Below are 17,871 nucleotides of genomic sequence, written 5' to 3'. Positions count from 1 at the left end.
TCTCCATGACGCGGATGACACAACTGCTTCAGACCGGCTTCTGTTTTTGCAAGCAGATACGCAATGTTAAAACTGATAGAGAGAAAAATGAACCTGGATTTAAAGAAGGCAAAAATTATGACAACTGCAGAAAATGGCCAAATGCAAATAAAAATCAATAACGAGGCCGTAGAATGCATGCAAGACTTCATCTTCCTATAATTCAATAATTGAGCAGGATGAAGAATCTATGCCTGAGATAAAATGTAGGACAGCATTGGAGCGAAGGGCGATGCTATACAGGGACCAAATTTGGAAAAGTAGGGGTGTTGGCATAGCAACTAAATGCAGGATAGTGCAAACTATTGTTTCCCTATCGCCATGTATAGATGTGACCACTGGACTGCGAAACAATCTGATAGAAGGATGATTGTTGCATTCGAGTTGTGGTGCTGGCGAAAGTTGCTGCGAATACCCTGGACAGCAAGAGTAACAGAGAACTTCTGAATCATATAAGACCCGATATATATCACTGTAGAACAAGCTGACCAGGCTCAAGCTCACGGAGGACAAGCTGACCGGGCTCAGGCTCACGGAGGACAAGCTGACCGGCTCAGGCTCACGGAGGACAAGCTGACCGGGCTCAGGCTCACGGAGGACAAGCTGACCGGGCTCAGGCTCACGGAGGACAAGCTGACCCAGGCTCACGGAGGACAAGCTGACCCAGGCTCAGGCTCACGGAGGACAAGCTGACCTGGCTCAGGCTCACGGAGGACAAGCTGACCGGGCTCAGGCTCACAGAGGAGGACAAGCTGACCCGGCTTAGGCTCACAGAGGAGGACAAGCTGACCGGGCTCAGACTCACAGAGGACAAGATGACTGGACTCAGGCTCACGTATTTTGGCCATGTAATGTGAGCAGAGTTGCTAGACTAATCTATAATGCTTGGAACGATCAGTGGCAAAAAAAAGACCTGGCCGCTAAAGAACATGATGGCTGATACTGTCAAGGCTGATACTGGCATAGAGATCAAACAACTGAAAGTCGCCTCTAATGTCACCGTAGCGTATCAATGACTAAACGGCTAAAAATAACATGTAGAATGAAGAGTGTATAGCCCCTATAGCCCCTAATAGACATCACTATTTATGTCTGACTTTTTGCTAAATTATACATTTGCATGTCTGAAAAGTTTACATAGTGATTTGTTTTGGATTACTCAAGAAGATAGAATGCTACTTGAGAATGCTTTTTCTCCCATGAAATGTGAAGGTACAAATAATGCGGTTTATATCTTTAGGTAAAATTTATAAAGATTGTAAAGTGTATAGGAGTTTGCTGAACTAGGACATTTTCAAGAAGTTGTCTCTCTCCATGAAAGACAGGATATAATGTTTCCATTTAGCAAGATATGAAAAAAAGGTTTGGTACCATATTAGCCAGTAGAGTGAAGTGTGATTGTTCTTAGTAAGAGAAACCAAGTAATCTTGTAGATATGATACCTTTTAATGGCTAACAAAAATACATGATGGATCAGCTCTAACCCAGCAGAGAGGAACATCTATACCATCTTAAAAGGCCATTTTTGAAACCCTTCACAGATATATATATATATATACACACACTTTTTATATCTATATCTGTGTGTGTGTGTGTATATATATATATCTGTGTGTGTGTGTGTGTGTATATATATATCTGTGTGTTTGTGTGTGTGTGTGTGTGTGTGTATGTGTATATCTGTGTGTGTGTGTGTGTATATATATGTGTGTGTGTGTGTGTATATATATGTGTGTGTGTGTATATATATATATGTGTGTGTGTGTATATATATATATGTGTGTGTATATATATGTGTGTGTGTGTGTGTGTATATATATGTGTGTGTATGTGTGTGTATATATATATGTGTGTGTATATGTGTGTGTATATATATGTGTGTGTGTGTGTGTGTGTGTATATATATATCTGTGTGTGTGTGTATATATATCTGTGTGTGTGTGTGTATATATATCTGTGTGTGTGTGTGTATATATCTGTGTGTGTGTATATATCTGTGTGTGTGTGTATATATATCTGTGTGTGTGTGTGTATATATATATCTGTGTGTGTGTGTGTGTATATATCTGTGTGTGTGTGTGTGTATATATATATCTGTGTGTGTGTGTGTATATATATCTGTGTGTGTGTGTATGTATATCTGTGTGTGTGTATATATCTGTGTATATATCTGTGTGTGTGTGTATATATATCTGTGTGTGTGTGTATCTCTCTCCCCCTCTCCCTGGATTTACTGTATTTATTTGCACCCTTTACACGCAATTAAAAACCGCATCAAAACCGTATGCTATTAATAGTGTCTGCAGCTCCTTTAGGGTGACTACCCACTACATTTTTTTTCACGGCGAAATTCGCAGCGTTTTTTTTTTTTCTGCAGGGGTCTATGGGACTTGTAATGCTAAAATAGCGATCGCGCAAAATCGCAATTTACCACGAAATCGCGGTTTTGCGCGATCGTGATTTTAACATTACAAGTCCCATAGACCCCTGCAGAAAAAAAAACGCTGTGAATTTCGTCGTGAAAAAAACCTGTAGTGGGCAACCACCCTAATACCGTACGCGGTCTTTATATACTGCATGCAGGTTTTTATGTGTCTTAATTATGGTTCTAAAGTGCAGCATAAACACGACCCCCCTGAGGCCGCTCTCACACACGTGTTCAGAAAACGCAGCTTGAAATCGTGGCATTTTTACCGGAATTTCGAGCAGCGTTTTTGAACACAGGTTACAGCGTTTGACAGCGCTCTTCAATGCACCCCATCATTGTGATGGGTGATGACGTGTTACAAACCACAAAAATGCAGGAACAGAACAGACAGCTCTCGAAAATCACAGTGTTAGAAACACCGTGTTCAAGCACAAATTTGAGTAACCTCATTAAAATCTATGGGGGTGTTGTACCGCGGTTAGTACGGCACTCCGGGCGCTGTGCTAATAGCAGTAAAAAGAGGTGTGTGTGAGAGTGACCTGTGGGGCTACAAACAAATCTTCATGTAGTGCAGGAAATGCGTCATGTTTGGAAAGATTACGCCAAGGGGCAGATCATGTATGCAGCACGATCTAGGTATGGGTACGGGGGCGTGTGGGGAGGAGGCCCGGGGTGGGGGGGCCCCGAGCTGAACTTTTGCACCCGGGCCCCTGAGCCTTTAGGTACGCCCCTGATCCGTGGGCATCCCTGATTAGTACAATGAAAGTGTGGGGTGTTTCTGTCGTTTATTATGATTGTTGTACTTGTACCAGTATGTAAAGTGGTTACAAAATTCTGGAATGTGCAGGCAAAATGACATTGATTTAAAGCGGAAAGCGAGTAAGGAATGTAATATTTTGCATAGAGCACTGTTTAAATGTATCATTGAAGTAATTCAATAAAGAGATATACAACATTATATGTATTTTTTTTTGCATGCTCTCTCGTAGATGATACTTTGCAGTACGAGCACTTAGGAAAAGTTCAACTTGCAGATATTAAGCAGAGTATGAGATTCCATCGATGTTTGCCTCAGACAGAGATGACTGCACAAGGATCTCATGCCAGTAACCAGCAGAACAGGCTTGAAGACCTGTTAAAAGATAAAGGAGCCAAGTTGTCTCTGAGGAGGGCTGGTCTTGCACTAAAGGTGGGAGATACTTGACAATTGTAATGCAGATGTGTCTACCTTTAAAGTCCCATTTACACAGTGCCCGACACTCATCCCCGCATGTACTCGCCCCGTGCTGCTGCACAGGAGTGAGTATTGCTCGCTCACAGCGGGGCGGCCTGAGGAAATTTCACTCCTCGCTCTCCCACGCCCCCATTTACTTAACCCTTTCCAATCCACTGTCTGATGTCTTCAGACATTCTGATTGAAGGCTGTACAGCTCCGATGTCGGAAGACGTCCAGCAGGGTATTCTTGCTGTATATTACTGCCCGTTCTGTTGTCGGAAGCCTCTCCAGCATGTCCCGTACCGCAGTACTGGCTCTAGCCAGCAGGTGGTGTCATTGTATAATGGCAGAAAAAGAAAACCCCCTAGGAAACCCTGAATCCAAAATTGAATTGCAAAGGGTTAACATAGCTGCCGTTCAGTACTGAATGCTCATCGTTCAGATCATCGTTCATCATTTATGCTGCATAAAATCCAGAACGATGATCGTTCAGTGTAAACAGCAGCCGTTCAGTACTGAACAGGGGTTGTGTTAAGTGAATAGAGAGGGATGGGGGAGAGCATGAAGTGAAAGCTGCCCCGGCCCCTGCTGGCCACTCTGTGAGTAAGCCAGCAATACTCGCTCCTGTGTAACAGCATCGTTTGCCTGACATTCATCCCGTGTAAATGAGGCTTAACTTTGCTTGAACTGCATTAAGTTATACAATGTGTCACTGATACAAATCCAATGCTGTGCCATTCAATAAAAAACAATGTACATATTTACCCAATAGAGACTCCAGTAGACCTTTTTACTGACCTCGCTCATGAGCTTTAAACCTGCACATACACCTTTTTTAAGGCAGTGGCTTGGCTGATTACCGCCAGGCTCCTGCTCTAACAGTCAGTAGCGGAGAAACCTCAGATCCTGGCAGTTTAACCCCTTACATGCAGCAATCAATAACAACTGCAACATGTAAGCAGATGACAGCGAAAGGGGGCTCCTTCTATCACCCATCCTCACCCTACAATGCGATCACAAAGTACCAATAGGTTCCCATGGCAGCTGGAAGCCTGACAAAGGCCTCCATGTCTGCCATGTAATGCAGCCTATTAGGCTGCTGTCATAGGCTTAGCAGAATGCACTACATAAGTAATGCTGTGTACTATTCTAGTGCTTGAACAATTGTATCTTAAAGTTCCCTGCAGGGATTAATAAAATAGAGTAAAGAAAATTCAATATTTTTTTTTTCTTTTTTAATCCAGTTTAAAAAAAATGTTTTCCCCACAAGAACATTTTAAATGGATACAATACAAAAAAAGCAACACATAATAAGTATTACAATGTTTGTTATGACACAGACTATTTACCTCACTTGATGAATGTCGGAAAAGTAGTTTAAAAAACTAATGCCAAAGTTATTTATCTTTTGTTCGCCTACCAAAAAATGCAATACAAAGCAATCCAAGTTAAGGTAAGTCACATGTACCTTAAACTGTTTAAGCTAGACTCTACCCCAACTTTTAGTTGTGTGATGGTTGAGGTGATGACTCTAATATGACCTCCATGTTTCTATGTAGTGGGTATGAGTTATGCAACAATCTCATGAATTCTGACATTATTAGAATATTTGTAAGCATTTCAATGGGATTGACTTTCTTCTCATAGAAAAACATTGATGGTCATAGCTGATCATGTTACTGCAGCCATCACACAACCCCAACATTGTTAATGGGCCCAAGCCTTTACAGCTTTGATTGCTATAAAAAGTGCACTTTCTGTATTTCTTTTAAATTTTTCATTGTATTCTGTTTGCTCAATACAGTTTTATTTGCCACAATTTTTGACTTCACTTAAACGCGGGAGGATGTTCTTGATTTAGGCTCCTTTATCCACAGTCCTTGCCAAATCCTTCTATTCATTTGCATCCTTGTACACATTCATCGGATGTTTAGGATATATCCATTGGTGTGGTAGCAACAAAACCTTCTTGTTTTCCATTTTTTAAAGGGTTATTTGACTCCTTGAAAAAAATAGAGCAGCACATGCCTTAAAATAACAAAAACAGTACTGACCTCTTCAATGCCTCGCTCATCCAGTGTAGATGCTCCAGCTCCGATTGGTATGCCATATCGGCTTATGACCGCAGAAGCCAATTAGTGATCTCAGTGGTCATGTGTACCATACTTACTGGCATCACTGAGCCATCTTTCAAGCAGTGACCACTTGCAGAGGATAAAGACTGGCGGGGAGCGGTGGGTTGGCAGGGGATTGAAGAGGTGAATGCTTTTTTTTTTTTTTCAATGGTTATACACATAAATAAAGAATAAGGACCATTACATCTCCTGAAATATATTTCTTCTCTCTGGTAGCCCATACCATCATTGGCTGTAATACCAAAGTCAGAGAGTAATGGAAACACAAGAGGGAACAATAGCAAGGGATATATTCCAGGAGAACTCAAAGATCACAGCTTAAAGTGGACTGACAATGTAATTCCCTGCCAAAACATGGACCACGAGACGTTCCGCAAGCTGAGAGGGAAAGACTTTACGTAAGTTTATATCACAATCTGATCATTCTATAAGATGATCAATAATAATTTCATTTTAGTGTACCTTCTAATAGATGTGTGTATATGTGGCACCTGCATCTGTAAATGACTTACAGATCAATTACGACAATATTTACCCAGGCATAAAGGTACTGGAGTAATTCCCTGGATGACACGAGCGTCCTGGCATTTGCACATCTTTCTGTCTTTTTATGTTATACAGAATTACTTTTTATCTGTCAGGACATATTTTGTTAGTATTTTTTGAGAATATTTTGTAGCAGAAATCCTATCCAGGACCATTTCACACTAATGTTTTTACTTTTCATCTAGCTGTTTCATCATGGGAGCAGCAAAACTGAAAGAAGCAGGCAAAGGCATGAGGATCTAAAACACTGGATATCTCTAGTACAAAGTGTTACACCTGTACCTTTGACTGCATTACCATGGCTTCTAGATAAAATTCCCATAAGTCTTAAAAATCACATCACAGTAGGACCCACATTTAAAGTGATATTGAAGACCTTTCCCAGATTGGAGGTATCTCCGGCACCTTCCCCCCTTTTCCCTGGCCTGGGATATTTTAGCATTGGCGAGTTGACCACAAAGACAAAGCACACCATTTCCTCCTAAATGAATCATGGATGTCCATAGAAACGTGATCACAAATCATCGACCCAGTAGCACTGACTTCATGCTTTATACTACTCCGTCACGTTATCATTTCGCTACCCTCCCCACGACTTTTCTCTTGTAATAAGACGCCTTTTGAACAACTCTGCAACGCACAAGGCCCAGTTAGGAACACCCTCTCGCGTATTTACACTTTACTAAATTCACAGTCTGAATCAGCAGATCCCACCTACATAATAAAATGAGAGAGAGAGATATTTCAATGTCGTTTACGAAGGAACGAAAACAAAAAATGTACACCTTTACGCATAAATCCTCTTTATCCAGTAGATTTCACGAGTCAGGGTTCAAGATTTTCTCTCGATGGTACAGGGTGCCCTTCCGCTCCACACCATGATGCCTTCTGTATCTCCACTTTGCTGGAGGTGCGGGAGAGAAGGAGGTACGCTGATACAAATCTTTTGGGAGTGTCCCATATTGGGCGGCTTCTGGTCGGAGGTCTGGCGCATTACATCCAAATTTACGAATTTCCTATTAACTTAATCTCCATCGTTGTTTTTGCTGCACCTAAGTGTCATTCCAATATCCACCTATAAGGGCTCTGTGGTACGTAGTCTGGTGAATGCGGCTTGGGCGTGTATCCCGAAGCTTTGGCATGAGTCAGTGCCACCTTAGCTTTCCTTATGGTTTAATTTGATACCGGGAATCAGAGAAATAGAAGTCCTTACGGCGTCTCTCAAAGGAACACAAACACATTTCTGAAAACATGGTTTTATTGGAACAAATTCCAAAACAAAATCTAGATCTTTACATTGTGCCTAATACACATATACAACTACTGGTCCTCTTGGCTACCTACTTTATTTCTCTGCCCCTGTACACCCCTAACCTTTTACCTTCCCTTACCCACTTTACTTCAATTCTCATTTTCTCCTCCCCTATATCCACCCCCCTCCCTCCCCCGGTTCCTTATTTAGGTTACTGTTGAAATAATATCTATAAAGAAGAAAACTCTAGCATGCCTGCAAATAGTGTTTTCATGTTGATTCATGGATATACCACTTATTTTACTCAAATGTCGTGACATGATAAGTTCGAATTTCATAGTGCTTATTGTCTAGACACGAGTGCCACTCCACTGATAACTGAATTACAAATATTTCTCTTAAATGAAACTTACAAATGAAGAATTTATTTTTTTTAAAAATGAACGAAGCAAAGGGGACTGTGATAAAAGGGGATTTCCATTTTTTTTAATAATATGTATATGTATGTATACATTGTTTTTACCTATACTGCGTACCTTTAACTCCTGGAGGTTTGGGTTTTATATGGAGAGGCATCAGGGGTTTCTTACACCCGACACCCACCCACAACAGCTCTGATCAGCAGCTGTTAACCTTTCATTTTCTTACAGCGGCATTTAAATGCATCACTCGATGTTTGGGGGTCCCAAACAGCCCACCTGGATGAGATTGCCTGGTGTAGTGCAGTTGCCATGGCAGCAGGGGACCTTCTGAAAGGCCCAAGGGCTGTCATTGCAGATTGCTTATTAAGCCATGCGTGTAGCCTGGCTTCATAGATTGCCTGTCAGATCGCAGTATAATGTAATACTATGGCACTACTTCACACTGCAGGATCGATCAATCCATTGCAGGTTCTGGTCCCCTCTTGGGACTAAAATAAAATGTAAAAATTATTTTCAAATCTCTTTATTTATTCTTAAATAAAAAATTATTAATATTAACAAAGAGAAAAAAATTGCCATATTAATAAGAAAATCTAAATAAAAACAAATAAAAATCCAATCTATCAAAGTAACTCATTATTTACCGTGCATGGTGAATGTTGTCAGAAAAAAAAAATAACGCCACAATTGCGCTTTTATTTGTCATCCTGTCTCTAAGAAAAAATGTAATAAAAAGTGATTAAAACGTCATACGTACTCCAAAATTATACTAATAGAAACTACAAGATGTATCTCAAAATACGAGCCCTCACACAACTATGTCGACAGAAAAATAAAAAAGTTATGGGTGTCAGAAGATGGCGGCAGAAAATAATAAGAATATATTTGGAAAAATATAAAAGTAGTACAGCAAAAAAAACAAAACAACTACTATATAAATTTGGTATTGTAGTCGTGCTGAACCATAGAATAAAGTTATTATGTCATTTTTGCTGCAGTGTATACACCATAGAAACAAGACACCCCCCCCCCCCCCCCCCCTAAGATGGCGGAATTTCCATTTTTTTTAAATTTCACTCCACTTAAAATTTTTTACAGTTTCTCAGTACATTATATAGTACATTAAATTGTACCATTGAAAAATACAACTCGTCCCGCAAAAAACAAGCCTTGGATGAATAAACAAGGTGGATGAATAAACAAAAGAGGAGTTATGATTTTTTTAAAGTAGGGAGGAAAAATGGAAAAAAAGGGCTGCGTCCTTAAGCAGTTAAATATACTTATCATGCAGAATGACAATAAACTAGCTTACACTCAACCCAGCCATGTAGGAGTCGTCCATAAACGCTGGTCCCAAGCCCAGATAAATGGGGAGGGAAAGACCTGGTGACCTACCCTGTAAAAGCATCACCTTGGAAACCCTATGAAAGAGCTCTCAAATGACTCAGATATGGTATCCGATGGCAGGCTCTCCAGGCCAAAGGATTCTCTAAATGCTACTGGGAAAGAGCAAGGTGTGAGAACGAGTAGTCTGGGTTTTCCTCATTACGCAACTGGGGAAAAGCCCTCGGGAAGCCCAGCTGCTGAGACACCTCATGATGAAAGGAAAGGACTGCACTGTACTAAAGCTCACATACTAGCAACATGGAATGTGCGTAGCATGAGTCTATGGAAATTGGACATTGTGAAATGACAAGACTTAACATTGATCTTCTCGGAATTAGCGAATTGCCCTTGACAGGTAATGGAGATCTTCAGCCCGATGACTTCACATTGCACTAGGCCGGACACAAGGAAATCAAAAGGAATGGAGTATCCTTGATTACAGACAAGCAGACCTCAAGGGCAGTATAAAGTTTTAGAACAATCAGTGACCATATTATTGCTATCCGGGTACGTGGTAAGCCAGTGAACCTGTCAATCTTACAGGTCTATGCCCCAACGACTGATGCTAATGAGGAAACCATTCAAGATTTTTATGTCGACGTTCAGAAAACTCTAAACGAAGTGCCAAAGAAAGACATGATTTACATTATGGGCGACTTCAATTCCAATGTCGCCAGCCAGAAGCAACCATCACAGGAAGTTTTGGGCTTGTGAAAGAAATGAAGCCGGTGATCGCCTGGTACAGTTGTGCCAGGAAAATCAGCTCATGATAGCAAACACATGGTTTATGCAACACAAACTCCAACACAACGGCCTCCATTGAAATCAGATTGATTATATACTGTGTTATCATCATTGGCGAAGTTCAGTTGTTGCCATAAAAACCCTTCCTGGCGCCAACTGCGGTGCTTATCATGGACTCCTTGAAACTAAGATCAAGATCAAATTCCATAGCATTAAGAAAAGGTGCTACATTGAGAATATTCGACACCTCTAAAATCCCCCAATCATACACTATTGAGGTAGCAAACCGATTAGAACTGCTTGACATATCAGAAAAACATCCATAGGAACTATGGCACGATATACAGTCCACAGTTATGTAAACAGCCAGTAAGCATCTCACCTATGAGAAGCAAGAAAAACAACACTATTGGTTCTCTGAGCAAACCCTCAGAATAGTTGATAAAAGAAGACCAGCAAAGATGAAGTTTGGCAACTAAGTGCCGATTTTCAGGGAGCGGCAAGGAAAGATAAGGAAATGAACTCGAATGAGTGTTGCAAACAACTCGAAGCAGAAGCCATGAACGGTCATATGCGAGGCCTATTCTCACAGATTAAGATGGCCCGAAAATCTTTCTTAGCACGCAACAGCACAATCAAAGGCAAAAATTGGAAGAAACTGAAATCACATACCTGGACAATTGCATGATGTGGAGGCTGTGGACTTGGAGCCTTCCATTATGGAGTTATAAGTGGATATGGCAATGAAACCACTAGGCAAAAATAAAGGACCAGGCCTAGATAACATACCAGCAGAGCTATTGCTGCCAGTACCAGTGAAAACCATCACAGCGCTGTGCCAGGGAATATGGGCATCCACACAATGGCCACAGGACTGGAAAAGATCTGTCTTCGTCCCTCTGCCGTAAAAAAGTGACTCCCAAAATTGCTCCAACTACCGAACAATAACCCTCGTTCTGCATGCAAGCAAGATCCTTCTCAAAATTATACAGGAAAGACTGAGATCAGTAGTTGAAGCGGCGGCGCTCCCTGATGCGCAGGCAGGATTCCGGTGAGGACGCAGCCCCCACAGCCATATTGCAAACCTGCGACGGACCATAGAAAAAGCTTGAGAATACCAAAAGAATATCCACATGTGCCTTATCGGCTACATCAAGGCCTTTGACTGCGTCAACCATAGCAAGCTAGGGCAGGCCGTACAAGAGCTGGGTATAGCGACACATCTAGTCAAGCTAATAAAATCACTTCCTATCAATCAAGAAGCCACTGTGAGAACACAGTATAGGGACACAGATTGGTTTGGGATCGGCAAAGATGTCTGACAGGGATGCATCCTCTCACCCTTGTTTAACCTATATGCGGAAGTGACCATGCGTAAAATGGACCTAGGTGAATCCGGGTGAAAATAGGTAGAAGAAACCTCAGCAATCTCAGTTATGCGGATGACACAACTCTGCTTGCAGAAACAGAAGCCGGTCTGAAGCAGCTGATATGGAAGATTATAATTGAAAGTGAAAAAATGGACGAGACTTCATCTTCCTTGGCTCAAAAATTGACCAGGCTGTCTCCAGAGATAAAACTTAGGTTAGCATTGGGGCGAAGCAGGATGTTAAACATGGACAAAATCTGGAAAAGTAGGGATATCTGCATAGCAACTAAACGCAGGATAGTGCAAACCATTATTTCCCCATAGCCATGAATGGATGTGAAAACTGGACTGCGAAAAAAGGTGATAGGATGAGGATTGATGTGTTTAGCTGTGGTGCTGGAGAAAGCTGCTGCGTATAACCTGGACAGCAACGGTAACAAACAGAGAAGTCTTGAAACGTATAAGACCCGATATATCACCGGAGGGGAAGATGGCCAGACACAGACTCACGTATTTTGGCCATGTAATGTGAGCAGAGTCACTAGAAAAATCTATAATGTTTGGACAGATCAGTGGCAAAAGAAAACCTGGCCGCCAAAGGATATGATGGCTGATACTGTCAGAGCTGATACTGGCATGGATATCACACATCTGAAAGAAGCAGTGCAAAACCGAAAAACATGGAGGGTCGTCGAGGGACGTGAACGACTAAACAGCTAACAACAAAAACAGCAGCTTATAGTCGCCCGTTAGCTTTCCGTCAACCCTGTCAGGTCTTTTTATAGCAGCAGACTGTGGTGTTCTGTCCTGATTACAGCCTGTAAGCAGAGCAGCACTGCTGGATCTGCGAGGACCCCGGAAGAGTGAGTATGGACTAGTTTATTGTTTTTCTGCATGGCCAGTACTGTCTACATATTGAAAACAATATATGCAACTCAGAAAACCCCTTTAAGCTTGCTCCGTTTAGTGCTGCTTGTGCTTCCATGCACTAGATTATGATTTGTGTAGGTAAAAATGCATTGTAATACCCTAAGATAAAGATTGTTGTAATACTCAGAAGGTCAATGTACAGCATGCATTTTGCAAACATTTGTTTATTGGCATGGGAAATATGAGATTTCCCTAAACACTTCCTTTGTATATGTCATCCTCTGTAATCAATTGGATTTATGGACAAATCTTTAAAAAAGAAAGGCCTCGTTTATCAAAACTGTCTATTAGAAAATTGGCCTTGTTGCTCACAGCAACCAATCGGAGTTCAGCTTTCATTTCTGAAACTGCTCTGTAAAATGAAAGCTGCACTCTGATTGGTTGCTACAAGACAGTTTTTCTTTTAGAAACGTTTTGATAAATGAGGCCCAAAGTCTTTATTGCTCATAGCAACCAATCACAGCAGTGTTTGCAGTTTGTAGGATCAATGAGAAATGAAAGCTGCACTGCGATTGGTTGCTATGGGCAACAAAGACAATTTCTCTTTTAAACAGTTTCACAGATTTTCCCCTATGTGTATAAACCCAACATATGGCCCTATATAGCAGCATCCAAGTGCTCCCTTCTCCTACTGGAAAGTTGATAAGTTAATTTATGGGCTTTCTCTGATGGCACTGCACACTTTTGCACCAGTCGTCACAGTGAATGTCAGTCTGTCACTGTGATGCGACAGGGAACTGAAATAGTTTCCCATCACTAAAAAGCACGAAATATATTGAGCGACAAGTCCCCAAAGGCTGAGGGAGATGGCTTTGCATATATTAGAATACTGGATTATTTTCTTTATATTGTTACAGAGTGGGATCCTACCCATGCACCACTGAGGCAATGCCAATTATCTACAGAATATTCCCATATTCTCAACAGCTTTAGGATTGTTAACTCTGGTACCATCACAAAAAGTCATAATATGGCCAATCTATTGGCTGTGTGATTTAGAAGAGGATTGGACAGGATGAGAGCTAGATCCTTGCCTTCTTCACATCATTAGAGTGTTTTTCTGATTTAAGTACATTAATGGCAGTAAAATAAAAAATACACAAACTCATCTGCCGCTGTGTGCTGCTCCGCCACCACTCTTTTTACACTGGCAGCAAAGATAGAGGCTGGACAGGGACGTAATCGGTGATGTCCTGTAAATCTGCCTTGGGCCTCTAATGTAGAAGCCCCATGTGACAGGTTTGTCGGACATCACCAGGCCTTCTGTTGGGTGACGAAGCAGCATATCAGCATTGCTGTGAGTATATCTCTTTTATATAGTTTTAGCCATGAGGAGCCCAAAACTATATAAAAGAAATAAGTCGGAAATTGTCCCCCCTCTTTAACACCAACTAGATGCAGATACCTGCACAACTCCTGAACTATCTAAGAATCAAGCTCTATTTTATGCTGATGTATCTAAGTCGATTTGAGGATGTATCAATACCTTACAGAAATCTAAGTAGATAACGCCATCTTAATTCAAAAGGTTTGTAATATTGTTTAAAAAAAAATAGACAGATGAGAATGAGACATAATATGCCTCTAGCTAAGCAATTCTGCTTTGGATTGATCAGGTTTGAACCTGGTATCTTTTCCCAATCCTTCTTGTGACCATAACCTGAACTTCTAAAAGTGTTGGGAATCTTAAATATGTAATGCCATTTCAACAAACTGTCCATAAATCAATAGCAGAAGCGAATATAAGAAACTATGTAATAGGTTATATCTTATTAGAGAAACATGCCTCTTTCTCCATTTATGAACCACTACTTCTTCTCTTTCCCAAACTAATCATTTGCTCTGAATTTACTGCTAAATTAATCTTGAGAGACCAGATGGATTATCAGCTCACTGAGGCATCAGGTAATATGCTGCAAATCTTTATATATAAAGGCGAAAGCCCTCACTGACTGACTGACTGGCCATTAATTCTCTAACTTCCCCTTGCTGTACAATTGTGAAATTTGGCTGGAGCATTCTTTAGGTCCTAAATAGGAAAAGTAAAAGGGTCACAACTCGATTAAGCGCACCCCTCTGTAATGTACCTAATCAAATTTTCTAACTTCCCGCTGTCGTACAAACTTGAAATTTTGCACTGCCATTCTATTGGTGCTACATAGGAAAAGTAAAGGGTTTACAGCTTGATTATTCAATTCTAAGTACAAAAGTAAGTGACCTTCTATGTAATGTAACTAATAACACACATCTGAACCTCACAAACATGAGATTTGCCATGTCCATTCTTTATGGATTTACAGATGCACTGCTCAGTACTGCTGTATAATATAATGTCCCCCATGTTGCTTCTTCTTGTGATTGCTATAGAGAATAGGGGATTAACTGAAGAAAACAAAAAGAGTATGAAGCCAAAGAATCATCTTATTAAAGACATACACATAACACATGACACAAAGAACACAAGAATACTATATTAACACTTTGCAATCCAGTGCCAGACCTCATCCAACAATGAGATTTGCCTGCATAGCTCCAATGTTGGGCGAGGTCCGACACCTGTTTCTAACACTATGCAGGACAGATCTCCAATGTCAGAGGCTGTTTTGCCTATGTATATTACAGTATGCAGGACATCTCTCTGATGTTAGAGGTTATCTGGATATTACAGTGTGCAGGGCATATGCAGAACAGCCTCTGACATTGGAGCACTCTCCTGCATATTGTAATATACATACCTGCATAGTGTTAGAAACATAGGCTATACACATTGTATGCGGTTTATAGGATGCCTTTGTATGGCACTGGATTACAGAGTCTATGCATTTATCTTTAGAAAAATTAGAAATGAATAGTCTTATTATATAAATGTATCTTATAAATATACATATATTTACAGGATTATTACAAATGATCTTCCTGATGTGAAACATCCTAACTCATGTTTAATTTTCAAAAAATTGCTAATAAAATCACTATGATGGGTCATATTTATGTGCTTCTGTTGAATAATTCCAAGGAATCCACAACGCGCTTTCCCAACACAGAATAAATAAGAGCTAGGGAGCGTGCGGAGGGCAGGGAAATTGGATTGAAAAGGGTTAAAACCATAGATCAATGGATATGGGAATAAAATGCATAGCATATCTCAATATTAATGTAGTCACCTAAAATGACTGATATGGTATAAAAATGAAATGACTTCAGAGAAAGTAGAAGTAGCAATCTTCAGACCAGAGTGTACTCACATAAGTATGTTGCATCCGCCAGTTAATGGTTAGTTGCAGCTTCATTAATTTTGACACGTATTTTTTCCTGTTTTGTAGCTTTGTATTGCTAGAGATTACTCATTCTGTCACTCACTATAATATACCTGAAAAAGTTCTTCCCTTCTTTTGGTGCCTAGTGATACCTCCAGTCACATGCTCAAAGCCACCTAAGATGTATTTGCTCTCCTTCATAAATTATTCTGCTCTTTGAAATTTTCCAATCTTCCTTTTATAGCTTTGGCACGTTTCTCCTCTGAAGGCCTTATATGTGTTTCTCGGTTCTTGCAGGTCTACTTCTACAGACCATTCAGTCATTTATAAGCGGAAGATCAAGGATTTGAGCAAAGAGGAGAAAAATTCCTTTATCCTTTTAAAGTCTGGAGAATCAGATGTCAAAGCTAATTCAGTAGCAAAGATTGCAGATGAATTCAGGAATGTTATTCAGATCCAGAGCCATGAAGGCTTCCTGCTTCATATACAGTAATTGGAAACCACCCACATAAGGATCATCTTTGTCAATAAAATGCTGATATTTGAAGTCCTACTCTGTAGTCTTGTGTTATGTCTACACAAAGGATTGACAAGGTGGAAAATTGTGGAAAAGAGTTTTGTGCACCATAATTGGCTTCTAGAAGCTGTTTTGTTGATTTTATTATTTTAAAGCCGGCCTATCCCGTTGACTACGCTGCTCTATCTGCAGACATACTGTATTATAGAGGAGGAGTAGACCAAGCAGCATATTCAGAATGACAGGAGTGCTTTAAACCTGTTCTGAATGTGCTGAAAATATACATTTGTACAAAATAATGCTAGATGTATATTTCTGAGGCTATGTAAAGGTCTCCCAGGTATTCTTGCTTGGTAAAGGGGTTTGGCTGGTTTTACATCTGCCTTGTAACCACTGCATGGAGCTTCCACCACAGATTCAGCTCAAAATACTGGAGTATAAAGCTCTGCATGTAGCGTGTTTTCATCCAGCTAAAACCCAGGCAGCTGAGCGGAAACCGATCAGACCCCATTTGGCGCTATTCAGTTCTGTCCTGAGACGGAGCCGTTGGGCCACAGGGATTCCCCTTTCCTGCTCCCCAAATATCGCAGGAAGCAGAACCCCGAGGTCAGATGTGAAACAACCCTTAGAAAAAACTGTTTCAATCCTGTTAAGTCATTTGGATTTAATAGAGGAGAGTTCCTCATTCATGACCTCTACAAATGTTTCCAACAGGTAAATGGCTACATCTAGTGTCTTTGTGGAGATAGCAGCATGTTTATGGATCAGATGGACAGTCCAGTGCTTTCAGTGGGCACCGTGTGATGTGTATTCTGCAGGGTTGCCAACAGTCCAGAAATTCCTGGGCAGTCTGTAAAAAAAAAAAAAAGGCACTCTTTTCCAGTGTCCGTGAAAAAAAATGTATCTTTGATCTTTTATTGGACTTGTTGTACTTTAGTAGTTTATTATGATTGTAATTATTGCCATTTAACAGCTCACAGTAAGGGCTCTTTCACATGAGCGTAGGCGGTTTCACGGTTGCCCACCAGCGCTGTAACAATGCGTGAACAGGCGCACAAATCTACTGTTTGTGCTCCCGTCCAGACGGCCCGATATATATACACCAAGGCCGCAATGCCGTTGAGTGGGGGGGGAATTTGCCTACCCCTTTTCGTCCCCCTCGATGGCTCTCGGCAAGGGAACTGGCGGTAGCTAGTGTGCTCTCTTGTCGGCAGCCTGCAATGGGAGCGGACGGGGCAGGAGCTTAGCAACTAGCTCTCTCCCCCTCCCACTGCAAACAGTCGGCAAGGGGCAGAGAGGAGGAGAGAAGGGGGAGTTTAGCAGTCATGCTGCTAAACTCCCTCCCACCTCCCTTCGCCAGCAGCTGTCATAGGCTCCCATAGGAGCCCATGCAGTGTCCGACGTATTCCTGCTGGGAAAGATAGTTCCAGGTCTATCTTTTTTGCCCATCGTAAAAGCTCCGGCTGAAATGCGCTATCTTGGCCGGCTGGGTGCTTTTACACGGCCGAAAATCGCCTATCTGATCTGATGCGTTGGAATCCAATTCATCAGATGGTAGCATATATCGGCCGGCCATGAAAACGGCGACCGATATACGCTTGTGTGAATAAAGCTTAAGGTCAAGCGCACA

General features: G+C 41.2%; 1 protein-coding gene across 1 annotated transcript in view; it reads left to right on the top strand.

The window, feature by feature from the left end:
- Nucleotides 1-16,270, top strand: part of CFAP92 (cilia and flagella associated protein 92 (putative)) — a 113,508-nt gene extending 97,238 nt beyond the window's left edge. The window contains exons 16-18 of the mRNA XM_066596456.1: nucleotides 3,457-3,656; nucleotides 6,035-6,216; nucleotides 16,022-16,270. Coding sequence (XP_066452553.1) covers nucleotides 3,457-3,656; nucleotides 6,035-6,216; nucleotides 16,022-16,217 — 578 coding nt within the window. The 3' untranslated portion in view covers nucleotides 16,218-16,270. The remainder of the gene's footprint in view (nucleotides 1-3,456; nucleotides 3,657-6,034; nucleotides 6,217-16,021) is intronic.
- Nucleotides 16,271-17,871: the final 1,601 nt, after the last annotated feature.

This window comes from Eleutherodactylus coqui, chromosome 3, assembly GCF_035609145.1.
Source record: "Eleutherodactylus coqui strain aEleCoq1 chromosome 3, aEleCoq1.hap1, whole genome shotgun sequence".
Taxonomy (NCBI): Eukaryota; Metazoa; Chordata; class Amphibia; order Anura; family Eleutherodactylidae; genus Eleutherodactylus; species Eleutherodactylus coqui.
The sequence above is the reverse complement of the archived record's forward strand: the minus strand, read 5'-3'. Positions and strand labels throughout refer to the sequence as shown.